This window comes from Pteropus medius, unplaced genomic scaffold (genome assembly GCF_902729225.1).
Source record: "Pteropus medius unplaced genomic scaffold, Ma_sr-lr_union100, whole genome shotgun sequence".
NCBI classification, from domain to species: domain Eukaryota; kingdom Metazoa; phylum Chordata; class Mammalia; order Chiroptera; family Pteropodidae; genus Pteropus; species Pteropus medius.
The window spans coordinates 5,552,227-5,576,774 of record NW_024352784.1 but is presented as its reverse complement, the minus strand read 5'-3'; the positions used below and the strand labels follow the sequence as shown (position 1 = coordinate 5,576,774).

At 44.4% G+C, this 24,548-nt stretch overlaps 1 protein-coding gene across 1 annotated transcript in view; it reads right to left on the bottom strand.

Moving 5' to 3' along the window:
- Positions 1 to 14,271: 14,271 nt before the first annotated feature.
- The window catches only part of DGAT2 (diacylglycerol O-acyltransferase 2), a 32,237-nt gene continuing 21,960 nt past the window's right edge, over positions 14,272 to 24,548 (bottom strand). Inside the window, exons 5-8 of the mRNA XM_039848084.1 lie at positions 19,487 to 19,691; positions 18,705 to 18,879; positions 17,149 to 17,351; positions 14,272 to 15,485 (exon numbers count right to left, since the gene is read on the bottom strand). Coding sequence (XP_039704018.1) covers positions 15,331 to 15,485; positions 17,149 to 17,351; positions 18,705 to 18,879; positions 19,487 to 19,691 — 738 coding nt within the window. The 3' untranslated portion in view covers positions 14,272 to 15,330. The remainder of the gene's footprint in view (positions 15,486 to 17,148; positions 17,352 to 18,704; positions 18,880 to 19,486; positions 19,692 to 24,548) is intronic.

The following is a 24,548-nucleotide window of genomic DNA, read 5'->3' as shown; positions in this document are numbered from 1 at the left end:
CCAAACTGAATTTCTCCACCACCTAGACTGATGCAGCTCAAAGAATAAAGTGTTTTAGAGTCAAATATAACAAGAATCAAGCACTTCTGGAATCTTGGCTGTGCCACCTTCTAGCTATGTGTTTCTTTAGCAAACGAGTTCTTTTCAGATTTACTTTTCCAATCACTAAAGAGTAATCGATAAAGGATGGCTGTAGGGAATCAGTCAACATACGTAAAGTACCCAGTTCAAGACCTCACATATAATTGTACTAAAAATATTTTAATGAAAGGTAAGCATACTATCTTTCCGGGGTTATTTAGAATCCTGAAAACATTTTGGATCTGACCTCAGACTTGACTAATATGAATGACACGCTGTCTCTATTCTGAAACATTGAGTGGTTCCTCATGGCTAGAGCCTAGAGTGTGTGTGGTCAGGTGTTTGTTGAGAGGGGAGTAGCTGGGAAATCCCAAATCTCATCTGGTTCAAGTCACGCAGTGCCAAGATCTGATGGAATTTCACAGAAAACGCTGTTCTGTTTCTGAGCCGTATTAATTTTCGGAGGCTGCTGTATCAAATTATCAGAAACTGGGTAGCCTAAAACAACAGAAATTTATTCTTTCACAGTTCCAGAGGCCAGAAACCCAAAATGAAGATGTAGGCAGGGCTACGTTCTCTCAAAAGAGAGAATCCTTCCCTGCCTCTTTTATCTTCTGATGGCTCCAGGTATTCTTTGGCTTGTGGCTACATATCTCCAATCTCTGCCTCCATCTTCACATGCCTTCTCTAATTCTTGTGTCTTCTATTTCTTATAAGGACACGTCACTGAATTTAGGGTCCACCCAGATAATCCCGATCTCATTTTGAGATGCATAATTGCAAAGACCCTTTTTCCAAATAAGGTGATGTTCACAGGTTCTAGGAGTTAGAGTATGGACTCATGCGGTAGGCAGGAGAGGCATCAATTAACCCACTAAACCAGCCAAGAAAATGAGCCTGTAGACAGAACACAGAATCACCTCTTCCTCCTTTGGGGATCAGCTCTGAAAATTAGCTAACTTTGTTACTTCATTCATTCAACAAATGTTCATTGAGGGCTTCCCTATGTCAAGCCCTTTGCTAGGTGCTGGGAAATCAGACTCAGATTCATTCCCGAAAGACCTGCCCTCCTTATAGGGAAGTCCAATAGTAAACAAAGAGTGATAATCCAGTTGCTAGGTGCTGAGCCTAAGAGAAGTCCAGAGGCTGTGGAAGCCAGAGAAGATAGTCAGATTTCACAGTACAGGGGACATTTAAACTGGGTATTGAAAGACCAATAAGAATTCACCAGGCAAGGAGGTAGAAAAGAATATTTCAGCAGAGAGAGCAGGATCCATTTTCTCACAAGACTTTACTGAGCTTCAATTCTGCATCAGGCTGATACTGGGCACTGGAAATACAGGCCTCAAGTAAACAATTCTTTTCAAACTTTTCCACTCATATGCCACAAACTAGGAGAGCTGGAACTCTCACCCCTAGGGACATGGCAGAGAACTGAAATAGCTTGCTGCTGGCAAAATATTCCAGCATGTAAAGTGCATGTGAAGTGCATGTAAAGTGTTTAGCACAGTGCCTTGGGTAGAGTAAGTGTTCAATAAAGGCTACCTGTCATTCTTTCTTTCTTTCCCTTTTAATAGTTTTCCATTCTTAAAGTGAAACATTTTCCACTGAGCCAAAGCTGGGGCTCAGCATAATTGGCACACTGGCACAGTGAGGGCAAGAAGGGGGACAGTACCAACCTTTGTCTTGATTCCAGAATGATTTGAAGTCATCAAACTTGGCCCAGCTTCCCATAGCCTGCATCTAGGCTCTAGGGGAAGTAGAGGAGAGCCCAAATTGGTGGGGGGCAGCGGCAGTCAAGAGTGTGGCCAGATTTGATGCTCTTATCTTTATTTCTATATGTCCTATTTCATTCTAAAAATCTTGTATTATTTTAGGTCCCATTCCATGATAAGGCTGTATTTGTTTCAACATTGAAATATTTTAATCACTTAGAATTAGAGTATTATAATATGATGCTATATATCCCCTAGAGAAAAATGTATCCAAGTTCAAGGAGCATGGAGTCTAAGGTGGCCAAATACAATATACATGCAATGATAGAAAAAAGATCAAGGTCAAGTGGTGATACAGTAACCAACTCCATAGAGGCTGAGGGGCTAGATCAGAGCAGACTTCACAAAGTCTTGAAGGATGCTTAGGAGTTTGATAGATGAACAACAGGATTTAGATCTGTTTGGTTCAGGGATGGCTGTTGTTTTAACAGCTAAAACTATGTTACCATGTTGGGTACTGAAATGAAACATTTGGGCTTGCAGGGCCAAAAAGCCAAACCTTCACCCATCCATTTTGCCTCCTTCTCCCTCCCTCCTTATTCTCCAGACCTCATAGACATGATTGGGTAAATAAGAGCAAAATGGGGCCGATTGGTCTTTTGATATGTCAAATTTAATTAAATTAATACTATCCCCTTTCTTTCAACAAAATACTCTTCTACTCACTTACTCGTTTAGTCAAAAATCCATCAGACTTTTACCGGGTGCCCAGACTGGGCACTATGTTTATAGACATGATGCAGATAGAAACCCTGACCTTAAGGAGTTCACATATAATTTCAATACAAAGTGGTAAATGCAGTCATTGAGATGATGTATAAAGTATAATGGAAGCACAGAAGAGGAATTTGCTGCAGTGTGTTGTGCAGGAATGCCTTTTAGAGGAGAAAGAGTACTCTAGGCAGAAAGAACAGCAAGAACAAAGGCACTGAGGCAGAGGCCATCTCATCTGCATAGTTTAATGTGTCTGAAACAAAAGTTGCACAGAGAACAACAGGCAAAGAGGCTGAAAGAGGAAGACAGTTCCTGTGAGAACAACTTTACTACCATGCTGAAGAAACTTGAGCTTCATCTTAGGCAACAGGAAGTCATTTAGAAAGATCCTCCGGCAGCCTTGGAGAGGCAGCTTTGTAGGGGCAGGACTCGAAGAGCAGGAATCTTGCAGTAGGCCAGGTGAGAATTGGAAAACAAAGAGGCTAGTACCCAAAGAGTCTGCACACACTGCCTGAGAGGCAGGTCCCTGGGCAGCATTTCTCTCTCTCCTTTCTCAACCCTTCAAGGTGACTTTTTTGAAAAAGACTCTCTAAATCTGAACTAATTGCTACCCGTTCTGGGCTCCCAAAGCAGCTGCCTGACCTCTCATTAGGACACATATACATGTGCCTAGTCATATACTAAGTAGTGTATGTTTGTCTCACCCACTCTACCATGAATTCTTGCTTTTGATTTTGTTCTGATTCCCTAGCATCCTGACCCACAGGACATGCTCCATAGGCTTCAATGAGAAATGACTGACTGAATGAACGAAATCAGTGAATAAATGGTTGAATGTCTGTGTAAGTGAATGTTTGGATGACACGGGCCTCTATATCACCTTCACTGGACACAGCTCCAGAGAGAAGAAATGAACTGACCCATGGTCACACCAAGTTTGTACCAAGGCTGAGACAAAAACTCGGGCTTCTTGCCCCCAAGACTGGCACTCTTTCCTCAATTCCGGTGTTTTTCACACTGCCATAGAACATTAACATGCCAATTTGAGCACATGAGCTTGGGAATTCATGGGCCAGCGGATTAAGTGCATCTAATCCAGGGGACTGGTTTACTGGGAGTCACCCAGAGAAAGTTTTCCCTGGGAACTGACTTTTACAGTGAGGTCTGAAGGATGAATAGGAGTTAACTGGACAATGGAGGCTAGTGAGAGCAAGAGGTGCAATTTGAGGAATAATCTGGATGAGCATGCAGCATCGAAGGACCTAAAAGAGGCCAGGCTGGAGTAGGCCAAGGGAGGCAGCTAGGGCAGAGGAGGAGAAAAAGAACTTTTTTTTTTTTTTGAAAGAAATTAATATTTCAAAAATAAAATCAAAGACCTCCTTCAATTTATTTTACAGTTTAGTTTGCTTTTGTTTGGACTTTTACACAGCAGAAGTAACATTATCTTTTTAGTACTTAGAGAGACTCTGAAGTTTTAAACCAGCCTTGATGGCACAGAATGAAATTGGAGATTGTGGCAGGGGCCAGAACCTGCCAGGTGTTCAGCCCCTGTGGAGTATGCCTTTGAGGTGCATGGACAAGGGTCTAAGCAGAGAAGTGACATGACCTAATTTACATTTTAGAAATGTCATTTTGTCTGCTATGTGAAGAGTGAATTCAGGGGTGGGTGGAGTAGTGAAAATCGTAACAATAAATTGTGACTTTACTTTGTTGAGTCAGAAGACAATTAAAAGAAAGGAATATGGCTAAGCTCCTGGGAACAAAAGAGCTCAAAGGATGCCTGAGTTCCCTTGTTCATGCCCCAAGGCAAGCATGGTTTCACAGGGTTCCTGAGAATGAGCATTCTGCTTGTAAAGCGGTGTGACAGAGAGCTCCAAGCCAGAAGGCAGAAAACACAAGATTTTTCTGGGCCTGCAGCTTATTGGCTGATGATTTTAGGCAAATCGATTTCCTCCCCTACAGGTTTCCCTGGGGATTAAAGAGAATTAATTTTTGCTAAATAAAGGTAAGCACAGACATTACTGTGGTCAATCCCCACAGGATCTTTTGAAGTAGGTATTTTGCCCCAGTTTTACAGCAGCCTGAAAAGAGGCTCTGAAAATGAAAATGAACTGCCTAAATTCTCATGGTTCTTAACAGCAGATTGACTTGTGAACCCAGGTCTCTTGCCTCCTGGGCCAGGACTCTGTTCCCCATACCACACTTCCTGCATTACTTGAAATACACTATTTAAGACTCTGGATTTTACCAAAAGGATGAGAATCTTACTCCCATCAACAGCAAAGTATACATGCAAAAATCCAAAGGATAAAAATTCCTCTTTTTCTTCCTGAATAGTTTAGTCCAAAAGCCCTTAGGGTGGGGCCAAGAACTAGGTCAGGGTAAGCACAGGATGGGGGCTGGTTTGGTGGCCCAGGGCAGGGAGTCAGAACCAGAGCAAGGTGAAGATGTCCACACAGGGCCAGAAGTGGGTGGAAGAGGAGATCCTGACACAAGATTGGGAACCAACTAGAGTGGGTGAATACGATGTCCATGTGTGAGGCCAGCCTAGAGCAAAGTGGTGGAGTCCAAGCAGGACAAGTAGAGGATTGGTTCCATAATTTGTGAAGGCAGCAGCATTGTATCAAGTGTGAGGCCCCTCTAAGCCCCGGGTCTGGTGCAACTGCATAGGTGGATCCCATGAAGCCAGCCCTGGTAAGGAGAGCATCAGAACTGCAGTGAGGATGGAGGACAACAGCAACGATGGGAGATAGGTTACTTACAGACTGATTGACCAAATAAATATATTAAGAATTGTTACAAAGCAAAATGCAACTGAGTACATCTTCAAAATCGTAATGGCTTTGTTCAACGATTCACGAAGCACATAGCATCCCACCTAGCAGAGATAAAGGAGCTCTAAAGAGCTGTACAAAATCAAAGATTATATAGGCAGAAGGCAGCAGGAACAAGGAAGTTATACTAGCAAAAAGCGGATTGGTTGTGACAAGGTCTCTTGCTTTTTGGGATACAGGGATCTATCAGGCAGATTACTTTGCTAGTGCTGATCAGGTGATTCCTGATTGACTGGTTTAAGATTCTATTTCTGGGAGAGGCTGAAATTGTAATTAAGTGAAGCCTTGGTTTGTTGATGTGGGATTTAGCATAAAATGACTCCATTTGGGGCCTATTCTCTTGTTTTTTAATGGGATAACGGGAGTCAGTTTTTTCTCTATCAGAAAAGGGGCGGCGGGCATTACAAATACAGGAAGAGAGAAAACTAGGATGAATCCCATGGTGACAGACTAAAATTACCCAGATCTTGATTTCTAAATACCATCCTCTACTAAGAGGAACCAAGATTCTTTGGAGAAGTGTCTGAGTTCCAGGAATGGGCCATGACAAGTACAACATGATCCTAGGACATTTAGTTGTGCCAGAAAGTAAGGAAGTACTCAAAAAAAAAAAGTAATGGACACATGTCAAAAGGACACGGAAGTCAATTTGAAGGTACTCCACTGGCCAAATCTGGGGCAGTTTGAGCATTGAAATAAATAATAGTAGAACAGCTTATAGCCCATTAAATAAATAGGAATCCATGAGTCTTTATGAATATCAATCAATAATAAGCTGCTTTATAAAGAAAAAGATATTACATAGTGTCAAAGTGTGGAAAAAGAGTAACATGACAGCGTAAAAGCCTGATCACCTTAATCAAGTGATCAAAGGGAACATCACCTGTAGGACAAATTGAAATCACCACCTGATAGGATACAGTGAAAAGAAAGATTCCATCATCATTTCTGTGATATTTCTACTAAAGATGGATAATCTGAATCAATCATGAGGAAAGATTAGACATAACAAAACTAAGTGGTATTCTACAGAATATCTGGCCTGTAATCTTCAAGATTGTCAAGGTCATGATAGTCAAGGAGAGACTGAGGAACTTTTTCAGATAAAAGGAGTGCTGGTATGTGCTAGGCATCATTGTAAGCAGTTTCTGTGTATTCACAACAGTGCTATGAGATTAAGACAAAGGTAAGAGTGCTGGTACCTGCCCAAGGTCACTTTTCTCCCATTACTGAGCTGTGATTTGAAAGCAGTCTGACTCCAATGTTATTAATCTTACAGTTTACTGATTCTAAAGAAAGAATGTTCTAGCATATATTTTAAATTTTCTTTATAAAGTGAAGTCATATTTATTTTCTAAATATATTTTTATATCTTTATACATTAAAATATGTATCATTCATGTTTGTTTATTTATTTTTTATTATTTATTATTATTTATGCCTACAGCACCTGGTCTTCCTAGGTGGTCTTCCATCCAAGTACTAACCAGGCCTGACCCTACTAGCTTCCGAGATCAGACATCGGGCTTGTTCAGGGTGGCATGGCCATAGACCTCATTCATGTTTAATTAGAGGAGAAATACTTTGTATCAGTTTTCATCAAAAGTAATTAGTTCTCAAAAATTATTTTATATTTTAGAACTGTGAAAAGGAACTTGTTAAATGTGTGCAAGTGTGATTTAATGTTACGTAAAAAATGTAGGAGATAAAACTGTATGCATGATAAAAATATTAGGTGAAAATACACAAACCAAAACTCCCTAAGCAGTAAGAGGTGAAAAATATCTTGGAAAAGAGTTTACAAGGAAGGGAAACAGGATTATGAAAAAGAAGTTTGGAAGATATATGAGGCAGAGGCTTTGTTATGAAAATTGTGGTTGTAGCTGAGAGGTGGGGAAAATTTCTATTTTTCTCCTCCTAGTGATCCTATTATAACCCACTGAGTGGGAATTTCTTCCACCCTCTCAGAAGTATTAGAAAAAAGTATCTTCCAAAGTTGCAGCCCATCCCATGCACAGGTAAGTGAAATATTTTATTGGTGAGAAGATCAGACTCTGCCACACACTGGTACAACTATTAGGTGATATAAATATATTGAAAGTCACTGTTTGTATTAGTTTAAGGCATAAACTGGCTGGTTTAAAGCAATAGAAATTTATTCTCTCATAGTTCTGATTGCGAGAAGTCCAAAATCCAAAATCAAGGAGCTAGGAGGGCTGTGCTCCCTCAAAGATTCTAGGGGAAAATCCATCCCTGTGTCTTCCAACTTCCTGTGGTGCCAGGTATTCCTTGGTTTTTGGCAGTATAATTCTCATCTCTGCCTCTTTCACGTGGCCTTCTCCCCTTTTCCTCATGTCTTTTCTTTTTCTCTCATAAGGACACTTGTCATTGGATTTAGGATCCACCCAGATTGCCAAGAATTATCTCACCCCGAAATCCTTAATTGTATCTGCAAAGACCTTTTTTAAAAATAAAGTCACAGTCACAGGTTCCAGGGGTTAGGACATGTAAAAGTCATTCTGCAGGCCACTATTCAACTCACTACATCATTACAATGTGTGGCCTGTCCCTCTTTTCTCTGAGGTCGGCCTGCCTAAAAGTTGGAGAAATTAAGTTGGTATTAATCTGAACTAGATTAACTGTTTTAAATTAAGATGTAAATTGAAATCTTCAGGGTAACCACTAAGAAAATAACTTACAAACACACAGTAAATGAAAAATAAGAGAATTAAAATAGTATATTAAAAAATACATGTTTAACACAAAAGAAGGCAGGGTTGGAGAAGAGTGGAACAAAAAGACATAAGACACACAGAAAATAAATAGTAAAATGACCAATGTAAAGCCAACCAGTAATTACATTCTATACAAATAGACTTAATACTTCAATCAGAAGACAGAAAGTAGATGTGTCGATTTTTTAAAAATCCAACACTATTATGTTGGATTTTTAAAAAATCCACACATCTACTTTCTGATGAGACACACATCATATTCAAAGACACAAACAGATTGAAAAGAATAGAAGATATTTCATGCAAACAGTAACCAAAAGAGAGCTGGGGTAGCTATACTAATATAGTCTATGCAAAATAGATATTAAGACGAAAATTGTTACAAGAGACAGAGAAGGGCATTTTAAAGTGATAAAAAGGTGACTCTGTCAGGAAGGTAAGTTATAAACATATATGCACATAATAGCAGAGTCCCAAAATACATGAAGCAAAACTTACAGAACTGAAAGGAAAAATAATTCAACAGTAGTTGAGGATTCCAATACCCCACTTTCAGTAATGGATAGAATGACTATGCAGAAGATTGACAAGGAAACAAGACTCGAACAACCCTGTAAACCAACCTGACCTAATAGACATCTACATCCATAAGAGTCCAATAAGAGGAACAGAATACACATTTTTCTCAAATGCACATGGAACATTCTCTAGGATAGACCATATATTAGGTCATAAAAGAAGTTTCAATAAATGAAAAGAGATTAAAATCATACAAAGTATATTCTATAACTACAATGAAATAAAATTAGAAATAAACGACAAAAAGGAATTTGGGGAAATAGCAAATATGTAAAAATTGAGCAACATACTCTTAAATAACCAAAGGATCAATGGAGAAATTAGGAAAAACTTTAAGATGAATGAAACAAAAACATCACATGAAAACCTAGGGGATGCAGCTAATGCAGCTAAAGAGGGAATCCTATAGATGTAAACACCTAAATTAAAAAAGAAAAGAAAGCTCAAATTAATAACATAATCTTCTACTTTAAAAAATAGAAGAGCAAACTAACCCAAAGCAAGGAAGGAGATAGTAAAAATTAAAGCACAAATAAATAATATAGAGAATAGAAAAATAACAGATAAAATGAATGAAACCAAAGTTGACTCTTTGAAAAGATTAATTAAATTGAAAAATCTTTAGCTAGATAATCAAAAAAAAAAAATTGAGAGAAGCCTTAAATTACTAAATTCAGAACTTAAAGAAGGGACATCACTACCAGCCTTTCAGAAATACAAAGGATTATAAGGGAGTACTATGAACAATTGAGTATCAAAAAATTAGATTATCAAATGAAATTGACAAATTCCTAGAAACACACAAATTACCGAAACTGATTCAAGAACTTTTCACAAAGAAAAGCCCAGTCCCAGATGGCTTCATGGTTAAATTCTACCAAATATTTAAAGAAAAATTAATACCAATCCTTCACAAATTCTTCCAAGGCTAGAAGAAAAGACTTCCCAAATTATTCTGAGGCCAGCATGACCCGTAATACCAAAACCAGGCAAAGACAGGAAAACTATAGACCAACATCCTTTACCCCATAATGAATATAGATCTAGAAATAGCAAACAAAATACTAATGAATGAAATCCAAACACACAAAAAAGATTTACACATGACCAACTTGAATTTTACTAAGAATGTAAGGTTGCTTTAACATGCACAAATCCATTAATTAATATACCATATTAATAGAATAAAGGACAGAAACCATATGATTATCTCAGTAGATGCAGAAAAAGTATCTGACAAAATCTAACATCCTTTCGTGATAAAAATGTTCAAAAAACTAAGACTGTAAGAAAACTTCCACAACCTAGTAAAGAAAGCTGCCAGCAGCTAACAAACGTACTTAATGGTGAAAGACCAAAAGCTTTCCCGAACACTTTAAGATCGGTAACGAGACAGGGATATCTGATCTCTCCTCTTCTATTCAACGTTGTACTGGAAGTTCTACCCAGGGCAATTTGGCAAGAAAAAGAAACAAAGGCATCCAAATGGAAAGTGAGAAGTAAAACTATCTCTATTCACACATGATGTGATTTTGTATAATACATGATGAGAACTAATAAAAGGGGTTCCATAAAGTTGTAAGATACAAGATCGATATGCAAAAACCAATTATATTTCTGTACATTAATTTGGCAATGTGGAAATGAAATTAAGAAATAATTCCACTTACAATAGCATTAAAAGAGAAAAATGTTTAAGAATAAATTTAACAGAAATTTAAACTTGCACACTGAAAACTACAAAACACTATTGAAAGAAAGTAAAGAAAACCCAAATAAATGGAAAGACATCCAGAAGACTTAATATTGTTAAAATGGCAATATTCACCAAATCAATCTATAAATGCAAATGAAACCCCTATCAAAATCTTAGCTGCCTTTTTTTGCAGACATTAAATGGATCCTAAAAATCATATTCAAATGCAAGGAGACACAGAATAACCAAAACAATCGCAAAAAAAAAAAAAAAGTTAGGACTCACACTTGCCAATTTCTAAATTTATTGCAAAGGTGATCAAGACAGTGTGGTACTGAAGTAAGTGCTGTATACAAATATAGATCACTGGAATGAAGCTGAGAACTCAGAAATAAATCCTTAAATTTGTGATCAGTTGATTTTTGACAAAGTGCCAAGACAATTCAGTAAGAAAGAATAATCTTTCAACAAATGGTGCTGAGATAACTGGATATCTAATGCAAAAGAATGAAGTTGGAGTCTACCTTCAACCACATTAAAAAAAAAAAAAATTAACTGAGACCAGTCCAGCTATCCCAATGTAACAGCTAAAAACTCTAAAACTTTTAGAAGGAAACATAGGAGCAAATATTTGTGGTCTTGGATTTAGGCCATGGCTTCTTAGATACATAAACACACTACAAAAAGAAAACTAGATAAATTTGATTACATCAAGATTAAAACCTGTGCTTCAAAGAACAAATGATACCTTTGATTCATGATCTAAGCTACACTATGGATGCACTCAAAAACATTATGTTAAGTGAAAGAAGACAGACACAAAAGGCCACATATTCATATGAAATTTCCCAAATAGGCAAATTCTTATAGACAAAAAGTAAATTAGTGATTAGTGATTAGCCAGGAGATAAGGGTGAGGGTATAATAAGGAGTAACTACTAATGAACATAGGATTTCTTTGGAGTTGATAAAATTGTTCTGGAATTAGAGAGTAGTAATTGATGTATGACTTTGCGAATATGCTAAAACCCACTGAATTTACTTAAAAAGGATAGACTTTATGATATGTGAATTACATCTCAATAAAACTTTTATTTATAAAAAGGAAGGAAGGCTGAAATAGTGAACTGGAAAGCAGTCTGGAAACAGGGAGCTCAATTCAATATGTCAGAGAACCCCAGCTGAGGGTGTGATGATGACGGTGATCACAGCTATCACTTCCTGTAGAGGGACTAGAGGTCAAGCCCTGGGATGAATACTTTTCATTTACATACCATATATTTAGATATATATTCTCTCATTTATTCAGGAATATAGACTATTACCATTTTACAGATGAGGCAGCTGAGGCTCAGAGAGGTTAAGAGACATAGTAATGCAGCTGGTAATGGCAATGTCACAGGTTGGATCATCCCACACTCATGAGTATATGTTGTTAAATATGATAAAGGAGGAAATAGTTTGAGAGACAAAATTTTCAGCAGTAGCATCAGCAGGCAGGTGTTGGAGTCAGGTAAGGAAGGAGGAGGGGAAAAGAGTCCATTGTGACTGAATGACTGGTTTTGCTGACTGGTGGGCAGTAGTGACATTTAGAACCTAGGTAGGAACTATAAAAGGAGGCAAAGTTTTTAAAAAAGTAAGTGCTTTACATTTCTGCCTTTCTTGTTACATTATAAACACCTAAGAACAAGGGACATTCACTTTGGAACCCCTCATTCCCTGCCATGAGGAGGCATGTGGTAAATGTTGATTTGCTATGTGATTAGAGTTAAGGCACTTGGCCTCTCTGTGCCATTTCCCAGATTAAGAGGAGTTGCTGTACATGGAAGCTAAATTCCTGTTTAGCTCTGAGCTTTTGAGAGTCTGTGATTTTACTATCTCTAGCTTCTAGCTAGGGTAGAATAAGTGTCAAAATGTGGAAGGCAGGCTTAGGAAGCTGTGCGGCACTTGCTTCAGAAGTCGCTTCAGTGCCTCCTGGTGGCCATATCTGGGAACAACAAGCAGAATCATGGAATTGATGACATTCAGGCTGAGATTGCAGTTCCACCCACACTACCCAAAGGCAGAGGAAAAGGAGATTCCAGTTCATTCTCCCAAGGCAACAACTCCCAACCCAAGGCAATGTCTACAGCATTTACCCAGAGTTCCCCACACACTGCTTTGTACAGGTTCCTGCTAGATATACATTGCCCTGGGTGAGGTGACCCCTCTGAGATTTGGGACCTGATTATTGTCGCTGTCCTTAGGCAGAGATGGTGGAGTTCTTTAGCATATAGAAGGTGTTCAGTCTTCACAAAATTAATGCTAAGAATAATGGCCTATGTTTGTGGGGTGGCTTAGATTAGGGCCAGGGCCTAGCCAGGAACCAGAGGCTGAGGGGTCATGGCTAGTCTCAGGCTGAGGCTGGGGTGGAGCTGAGACTCATCAGATAACAGGCCTTTCCTCCATCCTAAAGTATATGTCTTCTGACCTGGGCTCTGTGGCCTGAGGCCTGCCTGGTGCTACAGCATCCAGCCGTTGTTGGCTCTTCCAGGGCACCTCCTCTCTCTGCCCTGGCCTCCTGCCCACCTGAGAACCTTTGGAGGAGCCAGCTGCCCGCTCTTCCAAGAGAAGCCCCACAGCAGACCCCTCTGCAGACCCCTCTACTGCCACATCTTGGTCGTTCAAATCAGCAACACTGTTTCCTCCCTCTGCACTTGCTGCTCTGCCCTTCAACTCTTTCCTGTCAAATTTTCAGTCACCTTTTGAGTCTTGGCTCAGGCATCAGGATCCCAGCTCAATGAGGCACCCCAGGTTGGGGGTAGAGGCATGTCTGTCACAGTTCTGACTGTCCTGGGCTCAGCTGTTTTCCAATGTTTGTTTCTGTTCCCAAGGAGCTCGCTCACAGTTTCTGGCACAGAGAAGTGGTCCCTGAGGCGGATAAATGGCAAGGACAGGCATTCAGGCAGTGGGAAAGTCGGAATGGGGTCCTTTAGTCTCAGCTGGGAAGGGTTCCCAGGTGCCTAGTACCCACTGAATTGAGTGGAATCAGAACAGAGAGTGGTGGTATTTTGTGAGACCAGGGTGTGGCATGAAAGCACTAAAGTGACAGCAGGCCAAGTCTCCCCCTTCATGGTATAAATGAGGCCAGGGGCAAGGAACACAGTTTGAGCAATCCATTGGGACCTTTATGGCTCAGCCACTCCAGGACCTTGCAGCTGGACAGCAGCCCTTTAGCACATGTGGTAGGTACTGTCGGGTGACTCCAAGGATCCCTGCCTGCTGTATTCACTCCGTGTGTAATCCTTGAGGGTGAATTGGATTTTGTGACTTGCATCTGATGAAGAGAATATGGCAAAAGTGACAGGTTATCATTTCCAAAATGAGGTTATAAAAGACTGATTTCTGTCTTGCACTCTCTTTTCTGATGTGTCTTGTTTACTAACTCTGATGGAGCCAGCTGCTATGCTGTGAGTTACTCTATGAAAGGGCCCATGTGGCAAAGAACTGAAAATGGCCTCTAGTCAACAGCCAGTGAGGAGGTGAATCCTGCCCACAACAACATGAATAACCTTGGAAGTGGATCCTCCCTCAGTCAAGCCTTGATATGCTGCAGCCCAATGGATACCTTGGCTACAGCCTTATGAGAGACCCTGAAGCAGAGGGCCCAGCTAAGCTGCTTCTCGACTCTCAGAAACGGTGGGCACAGTGTTGTTTGAAGCCACTAAGTGTTGGAGTAATTTGTTACACAGCAACAGAAAACTAATATACCATACAGGGTCACATGGGCCAAAGGAGGAAGGGGGAGAGGGCTTGGCAGGTGGCCTGGCTGGGGTCGTGATCTCCCCAAGTGATGCAGATGTATCCCCAGCAAGGACTCATAGAGGATGCTTGTTTTTATTTATTTGTTTAAGAATATACAAAAGTCTGACATGGTACAATGATCTCATCAAGAGAAAACAGAACACACATAGGAAGGGCTTGGTTTCTTCTCTGGCCCTCACCTTCTCAGAAAGGCACACATATGAGGCTTGGGTTTGGGGGCCGACTGTTCTGGAACCAATCTGCTATTTAGAATGTCAAGCCCCTCTGTGAACAGGAAGAGGGACCCCTTCCTCACGCCCACACTTGGGGTGTGGTTAAGCAAACCGAAGCCACTGGAAGTATGGAATTCTTCTAGATGAAGGCTAGGTCAGTGCTGGGGCCGTGCCATCAGCCCCCTGAGGAAAACCAGTCACTCCAACCAGAATGTGGCAGCTGGATAATCCACGAGATGGCACATCTGGGACAGCCCTGTTCCCCAGCACAGGGTCATCACCACCCTCATTGTCACTTTGGAGGCCAGTCCAGGCTCAGATTTGAAAGACTGGAGGTGTGGGGAGTGGCAGAAAGGAGAATCAAATTGGAACAGTCCAGATGCTCATCACTGCACTCTTCAAAATGGGACAATTGTGTCCTTTGAGTCTTCCCCTTGGCAAGAGGGACTAGTCCTGCTGTCAAGTCAAGGTAGCTGGGAATAGAGGTGTTTGTATTAGCAGTAGTTCTGCCCCTCATCCTCCAGGGGCAACGAACAAATAAATACTCTAACTGGCCTGAGTCACTAATGGCTGTTCTTCTTCCCCAATTCACCAGGACTGAGTTTTCTCTGCAGTTTTGGGAAAGGAAGAAGAGGGGTTGGTTGAGAAACCATAAAGACCCATACGTGTTAGCCACCACCTAGAACAGGACAAACTGGAAGCGAAAGAGCTTGAAATACTCACTTTTTCCTTCTTAAAAAAGACCTAACATTGTAATGGTTTAACAAAATTATTATAATTTCTCTTAAATAACCCACAGACACCCATGACGCTTCCAAATTTACAGAACAAAAAGCAGTTGAGAACTTGGTAGAAAATGATTTGCAGCTGGTTCCTCCAGCGGCTGGCCTGAGGGCTGGCTCAGTTCACCTCCAGGACCTCGGTCTCCGGGAGGCCGAACTTGGTCTTGTGCTTGTCGAAGAGCTTCACCAGGGACTCCATGTACATGCTGTGGTACAGGTCAATGTCTTGCTGGGTCGGGTGCTCTAGCTTGGGGATGGTGATGGGCTCACCCACTGCAGCAATGGGACAGAGGCCTCTGGTTAGTCAATGCTATTTGGGCCCACCCTCCCTGGGCGTCCACCATGATGTCAATGGCAGCAACCCTGTGCTACGTGCCAACCAAGTGCCAAATGTGCTCTATCTCAGGTTGTCCCTTTTGCAGATGAGAAGACTGAGGCCCAGGGAGGTGGGAAGGGACCTGCCCAAGGCCACAGAGCCACTAAGCAGCAGGTGGGATAAAGACTGGCTGCACCCACTGCACTCAGCTGGAAGCTCCTGCGAGAGTTGTGGGATCAGGGAATGGCTTCGCTTTTGCCCTGCTCTGGGCAAGTCACTTCACCTCTCTGAGCCTTAGTTTCCTCATCTATCACATGGAGAACCTTCCTCACAGGGGCTTTGCTGAGGATTTTGTGAAATAACGTGACATGCTTTGAGAAGTGTGATAAGGGCGGAAGAGGGAGGAGACCAACATTCATACCTCTGTGTTTCATTTCCTAATCCTGTTTCATCTCCATACTCAATTCATCATGAAGTCCTCTCAAAGACACTTCTAAAATTTCCCCTAAGTTCATTGCAAGTCTCTTCCATTTCCTTGGTCCAAGGCACCAGCTACCACAAAAGCCTCCTGACTGGTCTTGTGGCTTCCATTTTTGCCCCTTCTAACTTATTTTCTATCCAGCACCTCCGACGGTCACTTTAAAATGCAAATCTAAACCTCCCCTCCCCAAAACCCTCAAGTAGAAGGAGAAGAGCAAATTCCTTCACATTGCCCACAGGATCCTCTCCCCGTCCAGCCACCCCGAGCATGGAAATGTCCCTGCTGCCTCACAGAGATCAAACCGGGTATGCAATTTATATATAACAAGAGTCAAGGATGAGTCTTGGTCATGTGACCTAAAATGCAAAAAGTCAGTCTCTGTCTAAAGTGCAAAGCAGAACACCTGGCCCTGATTAATTCAAAGATCTATGCGAGCTTTGGCCCCTAACGTCTATGGTTTGTGGCCCACATGCTCTAGCTTGTGAACCATTAATACACATACACACACACACACACACACACCATCTACAAGAGGTAATCCTTTGGAATCCTCTAAATGGCCCCAAATAAACCCAAAACAATACAGCTGAGGGCCAAATGCAGCCAGTTTTTTGCTACACTTCTCACAGGACTATGCTCCAGTCATGTTGATTTTTTTTATTTCTGCTCCTCGAAAATCTATACAATCTTACTCCGTGAACTTTACTTAGGCTTTTGTTTCTGACAAAACTCTCTCCCCCCACCTCTTTTGCTGGACAATTCCTATTCAGCTAACAGTGTAAAAGTCACCTCCTCCCTGGGGTCCACTATGACCCCCAGAGCACCTTGCACATCCCTCTCACACCCCCTATTGGTCTTTGCTGTAAAAAGGTCTTTCCTGATAAGACTCCTGGGTTCTGAAAACACAGAACTGCTGGGTCTTGCTTTCTTACTTGCACAGCTTGGCTCACAGTAGTAGAAATATTCTCCATCTTCCCACACTCACCTCCCACTAATCATTCCCACATGGCAGCACCCAACATGTCTTCATAGTTTAGAGCACGGACATCAGAGCCGATGGCCTGGATATGAATCCTAACTCTATCACTAACTAGCGGTGTGGCACCTCAAGTTCAGGGCATACAGGCAGGGGGGCTCACCGACAGTGGTGATAGGCTTGGAGTAGGGCACCAGCCCCCAGGTGTCAGAGGAGAAGAAGCCTCGGCCATGAAAGATACATGGGGCGAAGCCAATGTACTTCTGGAACTTCTTCTGGACCCATCGGCCCCAGGAGCCCTCCTCAAAGATCACCTGCTTGTAGACCTCATTCTCCCCAAAGGAGTAAGTGGGAACCAGGTCAGCTCTGCAAGAAAGAGAGAATCCAGGGTCTGTCACACCCCAATCACGGGCTTCGGTTCCTTCTGTCGGCTCTAGAGGCTTTGGATGCTAGCCAAACTCTCTTCCCCCAGGGCTGTGCCAGAATCACCCAGGGGATCCCAAACCATGTGTCCCCTCACTACCAGGTTCGGACAGGCCCTCCCCCTCTGCCCCCATTAGTGACTGGAGAGCATGTCAGGGCTTTGAGACAACTAGGCAAAGGGAAGGTGGAGAGCCCTGCTCTAAAATGCCTGTTCTTTCTTATCCTTCAGGGCCTGCCACTCCTGAGAAGTTCTCCGTGTCCCAGGCCCAACCTAGGCCTCTCCTGGTTCTGTGTCACAGTTCTCAGCATGCTGTGTTGTCACTGTCTGTTCCTCCCCACTTCCCCCTGCCCTGAATGCAAGGACTGGGTCTGATCTGATTGTGTCCCTAGTGCCTGGCACAGGCGTGGACCCAGAAGAGCAGCCTCCTCTGAGGTCTGAGGTAATGTCCTAAGGAGACAGAGGAAGGCTGGGTGGGGCCTAGGTGGTTAGTATCATCCCCAGCTCATGATTGACAGCAGGCTACATTCACACCCAGCTACATCTCCGGTGGAGGTTGGACATCTCAGGACCCTCCTCCTGGGGTCACCCAGAGCCCAGTTATGGTGGGGTGGAGGGAGCGGGGAAACAGTGGACCTGGAGTCCAAAGAGCTTGGCTCTGAATTTTACAGTATGGCCCTAACTGGATCACTTAGCATTACTCAGTTTTCTCAAATGGAAAATGGGGATGTCATCCCCTACGAGATTGCTGTGGAATCGAAGGGGACTTAGAAGTGAATGTGCTTTGTCAAATGAAATGTGCTGAACAAGTGGCCACACAGAATGTGCCTCTGGTCTTCTAGAAAAGGTCACGGAAATCCAAGCTGCCCAGCTCCTCTCTGCCTATCCTCAGTGTCACTCCTTCAGGAAGCCTTCCTTGATATTTCCAGCCATGCTATCCTCTTTCCTGGCCTCTTGCTCTCCTAGCAGCATGACATATTTTGGACCCAAGGCATAATCCTGCATATGAGCCTGGCTTCTCAGCCCACTGGCAAGGGCCCGGGGACACAGGCTCCATTTGTGCCCCACCCAGACACCCAGGCTATACTTGAACAACTTGGCCTGAACGTCTGGGCTCCAACCTCTCCTCCCACACAGGATGGTGAACTCTCTTCTGTGCCTTCCTGGGGTCTAGGCCATGCCCCCAGGAGCCAAGGAGTTGTTGCCCTGGGCAAAGCAAAGCTTCGGAGGGATATATGTGGACGTACATGTGCACGGGTATATGCATTGTGTGCGTGTGTGTGTCAGGAGGCTCTTACCCATGACGCAGGGCCAGTTTCACAAAGCCCTTGCGGTTGCGCAGGGTGACTGCATTCTTGCCAGGCATGGAGCTAAGGGATTCGGCTGCGCCCCCAACCACGATGATGATGGCATTGCCACTCCCATTCTTCGAAAGCAAGTAGTCTATGGTGTCCCGGTTCACAGGACAGATGCCTTGGGGGTGGGGAGAGGCACACAGTCAGGGCCACTCACAGAAGCACTCCACTACCCCCTGCCCACAGATAAAAAGAAAGAGCCTTGGACTTGGGCCCCACACCTAACCCAGCCACTTAGAAGTTGCATGGCCCTGAGTAAGTTATTTTTTTTCTGAGCCTTGGATTACTTATCTGTAAAATTGGGACAATACAAGGTTGTTTAGGGAACTCATTCATTTGGCAAACATTCCCTGAGGTTTTAATTCTGCCAGGCTGGTGCCAGGTGTTGGGAAGTCCAGTGAATCAAGCTGGTAGGGGGTTACAGGCAGCCATGGATAAAAATCAGATTGTGCAGAGGGCAGCACAGGCACTGGGGCGCCAAGAAAAGGAGTCAGAGAAGGCTTCCTAGGAAAGCTGTTATCCGAGTTGAATCCTGAAGACCGTATGAACAGCTCTCCTGTTCAACCCTGACCCACTGTGCCTGTAGCAGGCTGCATCTCTCAGCAAAGGACCAGCCACTGGAGCATGGTGTATTGGCTTCCTGGCCTCTCTGTGACCTTGCCCAGTGGAGAGGATCAGGCCTTGAGAGTGGAGCCCAGCAAGGACAGGCAGAGGTGGATTCTCACCTCCAGACATCAAGTACTCCCTCAGCACTGGCATCCGAAAGTTGCCAGCCAGTGTGGCCAGGTAGGGCCTTATGCCAGGGAACTTCTTGCTCACTTCCGTGGCCTCTGTGCTGAAGTTACAGAAGGCACCCAGGCCCATGATGCCATGGGGGTGGTATCCGAAGATGTAGTTCCTGGTGGTCAGCAGGTTGTGTGTCTTCACCAGCTGTAGGGAAAACCCGAGGTGAGAGGAAACCGACCAGGTGATGGGTACTGGGGCATGCCCAGAAAGTAGGGGACAGACTGGGTGTGCCATGCCCCCTGGCACTCTGGGCCTGAAGTGACTCCACACCTGACCTCACTCTCATCACTGGGGCCACAGTGCCTGGTGCTCGGTGGTCATGATTTGGACTGCGAGTCTCTGGGAATGAGGAGTGGGGAGACTTTCTCTTTTATTCTTCCTATTTTTCCAGCCAAACGCACCAAGTCCTCTTATTCGCACTCTGCCAGACTCCTGCCTTCCCTCCCTCTGGGACCATCGTCCTCACCACAGCCAGAGTGACTGTTCTAAAACTCAGTGCAACACCTGTCACTCTCCAGCTCCCATCGGGATAAAGTCCAAGTCCCTTAGGCTGGCTAGAGAGGGAACAGTGGAGCTGGCCAGAATGGAAACTTCCTTCTAGGCAGCCAGGTTCAGCTCGGGCTCTGATGCAGGAAGGACAAGGGCAAGCAACAAACCTTGTGCCAGCCACATTAGGGACAGGGAGGTCGCTGGGCAGCTGACGTGTGGTTCTATTAACAAAGCTGTCCTGGGATGCTCTAAAGAATGATCAGCTTCCCTGGGGCCCACCCTCTGCCCTGAGGCCAGTGGCTTGGAGGGTGGGATGGGTGGTGCCAAGTTTCCCTAAACCTTGAGCAACAGGAGGCACCTACGCAGCACTACAACAAACACAGTGGGGTTGGAGGGTAGGAAGAAGGGTGGAGAGCATCGATATTTTGTTTGGAAAATAAAATATTTGTTTGCTGATTAGAAAAATAATGACTGACCATAGAGAATTTTCAAAATATAGGAAAGTAAGAACAGAAGCACCTGTCATGCCTCCATCCTCCAGCTAAACTACTCTGATATGTTGAGTCATTTTTCTACTCAAATAATATACACATGCTTTAAAAAAAAAAAAAAAAAAAAACCTTACAAAATAGAAGTCATGTGGTGGATACCATTTTTACATAACTTCTTACCAAGCATATGATATCTATTCTTCCTTATCACAATTCCTCCGTAACACGTCTTCTTATGGCTGTATTATTCTGTCACACAGCTATCTACATGTAATGGAACTATAATCAAATCCCAACTGATGGACCTTTAAAAAGTTTCCAAAATTTCTCTCAGAATTTCTCTATGCTTCTATAAATATCTTATTTTTACCCACATGTCTGATTATTTCCTTGAGACAAACTTTTAGAAAAACAGTTCCTGGGTCAAAGGATATGAACATTTTGGTCCTATGGGCTGCCCTACCTCTCTAGAGCGGTGGCACTGATGACACTGCTACCTGCAGAGCATGAAAGTGACCACTTCCATGCAATGGTGCCAACTGGAAGCAGACACTGGTCATTGGCAGAATATCAAGAGCCTAGGTTTTCCATGACTCCAAATTTGGGAACCTCCTGGCTGAGGGAAGGAACCTGTGCTCAATTGGGGGCGGGGTGGTAGTAGAGGGAGGGTGGCTGGCCTCTGGGAAACTGAAATCTGAATCTTCAGGTGAGGAAGGCTGGAGGGGAGATGGAAGCGAGATTGGCTGGCACTATTGCCAGCTCTGTAACTGCCCATATGTGTAAGGGTAAGCAAGACCTCCTGAGTTTTAACCCCTATTGCATTCTTACTCTTTATCCCACTTTGCCTTTGGCAAGCAAATTAAAGCTGCTCAAAACCCAACCAACTCTTAGCTGTCCACTACATAAATGGAGAAAAGCAGCAACTTAATCCATGATTTGTGGGGTGGGGGCAATGAGATCTAATGGGAGCCCAGCTTTATGAGCTTTGCAAAGAGGTCGTCCTGACGTTTTGTTACCTAAAGAGCAGGTCTGCCCACCACGTTAGCTCTCAGTAAACTAGAATGAAAAAGCACCTTGTGCCAGTTTCCACGAAGAAGGAAGGTGCTGAGGTAAGCAGAGGCAGCCAGTAGCACGCCAGAAACCTGCTCCTGAGCTGGTGGCCGGGCCTGGGAGCCCAAAGTACAGAATGGGTTGGCAGAGCCCTCATCTATGCCATTCCTTTCATAAGAAGGGGAAAACTGAGGCCTAGAGAAAGGAGTTGCTGCTTTCCTAGAGGGTACAGTGAAACATCCTCTACCTCTAATGAGGCCACTCAGGTGTGCTTTTCCTGGGGCCTGAATTATAGATGTGTCACCTGGTGGAACCCTAGCTGGCTCTTTAAATCATTTCCTTCTTCCCCAAGTCTCTGTCCGATAGGACATTTGATTAAATGAGGTGCCTTGGGGGCACAGTACAAGTTAATGGCCCTGGTGCAGTACCCAGAAGAATGCAGTCATCTGATGCAGCTTTGATCTGTCTTTGCGTCACAGTACCTTCCTCCTAGGACTGTACAGAGTGTCCATCCTAGAGAGAAGAGGAAGGACACTGCTGATGAAGGCTCTGTTGACATGTCTGCTCTTGTGTCCCCTGACTGCCTCCCATAACAAAGTCTCTGTCCAATGTGGTGGCCAGGCCAGGCCTGCTGGCTCATGTAAGCCTGGAATACATTCTCAGCAAGTCACTCCTCACACTCTGCCTTCCAGGGAAGGAAAGATGCTCAGATAGGCTTGTGCCACCCTGGAACGATATAGAGGGAAACTCGAACCCAGAGAAGAGCAGAGATTTGGCTGAGCTCACACAGCAGGGCACGGTGGCAGAGGAACGCAGGAGTGAGAACCTGGGCCCCAAAGAAGACAGCCTTGGTTCCTATACCAGTCCTGATATTGATTTGTCTTGTGACCTTGGGATAGTCCCTCCTCTCTGGGCCTCAGTAGGCCCATATGTGAAATTAGGCAGATAGACAGATAGATGATCCTAAGCTCAGAGAGTCTCTCCTAGTCTCCTCTCCAAAGATCCTGCCTCTCTCTCAGGAATCAGTGACCCAGGCACTATCCACTCCTCTCCCAGGTAGCCAGCAGTCCTGGTGGCTATGCTAACACATGAGCCTCACCTCTGCTGAGATAAGGGATGCTCTCTGGGTCAGCTGAGCTGCTCTGGTGGCAAAGAGCAAAGAGCCTCCACTAAGAAAGGAGAGGAGAGGTGTGGGTAGGTGGTACAGCTAAAGACCATTATACGACCATTGGCAAGAGGCTGGGAAAAGGGGATGAGACAAGAGGGTCATATACAACTTCACAGTGTATCAGCCCTGATGCCAGGTCACCAAGGCCAAACCCTCTCACAGAAGAGAAGCTTGAGACCTCAAGCAGTAGCTTGGCTAAAGTCACCAGCAGGCAAGAAGAGAGCCCAGGCTGAGCTCCGACAGCCCAGCCCGTCTCAGACCTAGCGTGGCTTTCGTCCTGGTGCTCAGGGGCCTTCCCAGGGCCAGCTCACATGTGTCTTGTGGCTCCAACTCCCAGCTGACTTCTTAGAACAGAGGTGTGATAAGGGACATGGGATTCTGTTTTTGTTTTTTCAAAAAGGCAGAGATCACCAGGGAAGGGCATTCGCCTGTCCCAGTTCTGACCAACAGTCATCAAGTCACCCTCTTCTGGGTGGAGGGGCCTATCGGCCTTGAGGAGGTTTCCCAAGGGGCAGGCCACCCTGCACATTGAGGCCTGGCCCCTTAGGTGAGGGCCGCAGTAGATCATATGAACAGCTCCATTCTGCACAAGGTTAATGAAGCTCACTGAGCTTGAGAAAATGAGCCTATGGTCTCAAGGGCAGAAAATGACAAAGTCTAGCAGGATCTGTTAAGATGATGAGCCCACCTGAGGGCAGGGACTAAGGCTGACCCTTCTGTATCCTCATGCCTAGCACTGCACGGGAAGCAACAATTGTCGATCCATGAATGGAGTGACAAAGAGCAGGAACTCAACCCAGATCTACAACAGCCAAATAGAGGGAGACTCAGGAAGCAAGGCTCAATCCAATAGGACATCTGGGACTGAATCTTTCACAGAGAAACAGGCAGTAAGAATTCAGTGGGAAAGAACCTGGGGCCCAGATTCTAGTACTAACGCTGGCATGGACTCGCTGTACACGTGGACCAGTCCTTGCCTCTCTTTGGGAGTGTTTCCTCACCTCCAAATTGAGAGGGTTGGGTCCTATGAGGCAACATCCTCCCAGCAACAACATCCTTGAATTCCTTGCAGCCAGAGATGGGGTCAGGGAAAAAGAGGAGCAGGAACCCCGACCCTGAGGATCCTGGGAGAAGTGGGCTTGGGCTGAGGTGGGCAAAGGGAGCTAGCCCTTGGGCTGCCCCACAACACCAAGTGCAGTGAAGGAATGTGCAGTTACCACCTCCCTCAGGCAGCATGCCAGGATGTCTCAGTCACTGACTCACAACGGCATACATATACCACCCTGTGTCATGCACACTTTTATACTCTTCAGACCCCACTCTCTCTTGCTGGGTTACCTCAGCAGCTAGGGTGTGCCGGGGCTGAGGTGCTGAGCGGGCTGGCCAGACAGGTCTTTCCCCTGCAGGGAAAACCTTCAGGATTCTGCCAGAGTTATCTAGAATCTACCAGCTTCATCCATATGCATCAGGGCCCAGATTCCTCTGCCTTGTCAACCGAGCTTGCAGACCACAGGCAGGGTGACTGAGATGAGACTGAGAGCCAGACCAAGCCACCATTTATCCTGTCAGGACCTAAAGGTTGGCCTAAGAGAAGACGGGCTCAGAAGACCAGAAGACCAGTGTGGGGGGCCCAGAGGAGCCAATGGTACAACAGGAAGGAAACTCAGAGACCAAACTCGTCTAAACTTGCTTCATATGGGGAGACTGCACCCTGAAAGATACGGTGCCTCACCCAGAGCCATATTGGGCTTTTCCTGCCTCCGTCCACCAAGCCTAAGAGAAGCCTGAGTGTCTCCCCAAGCT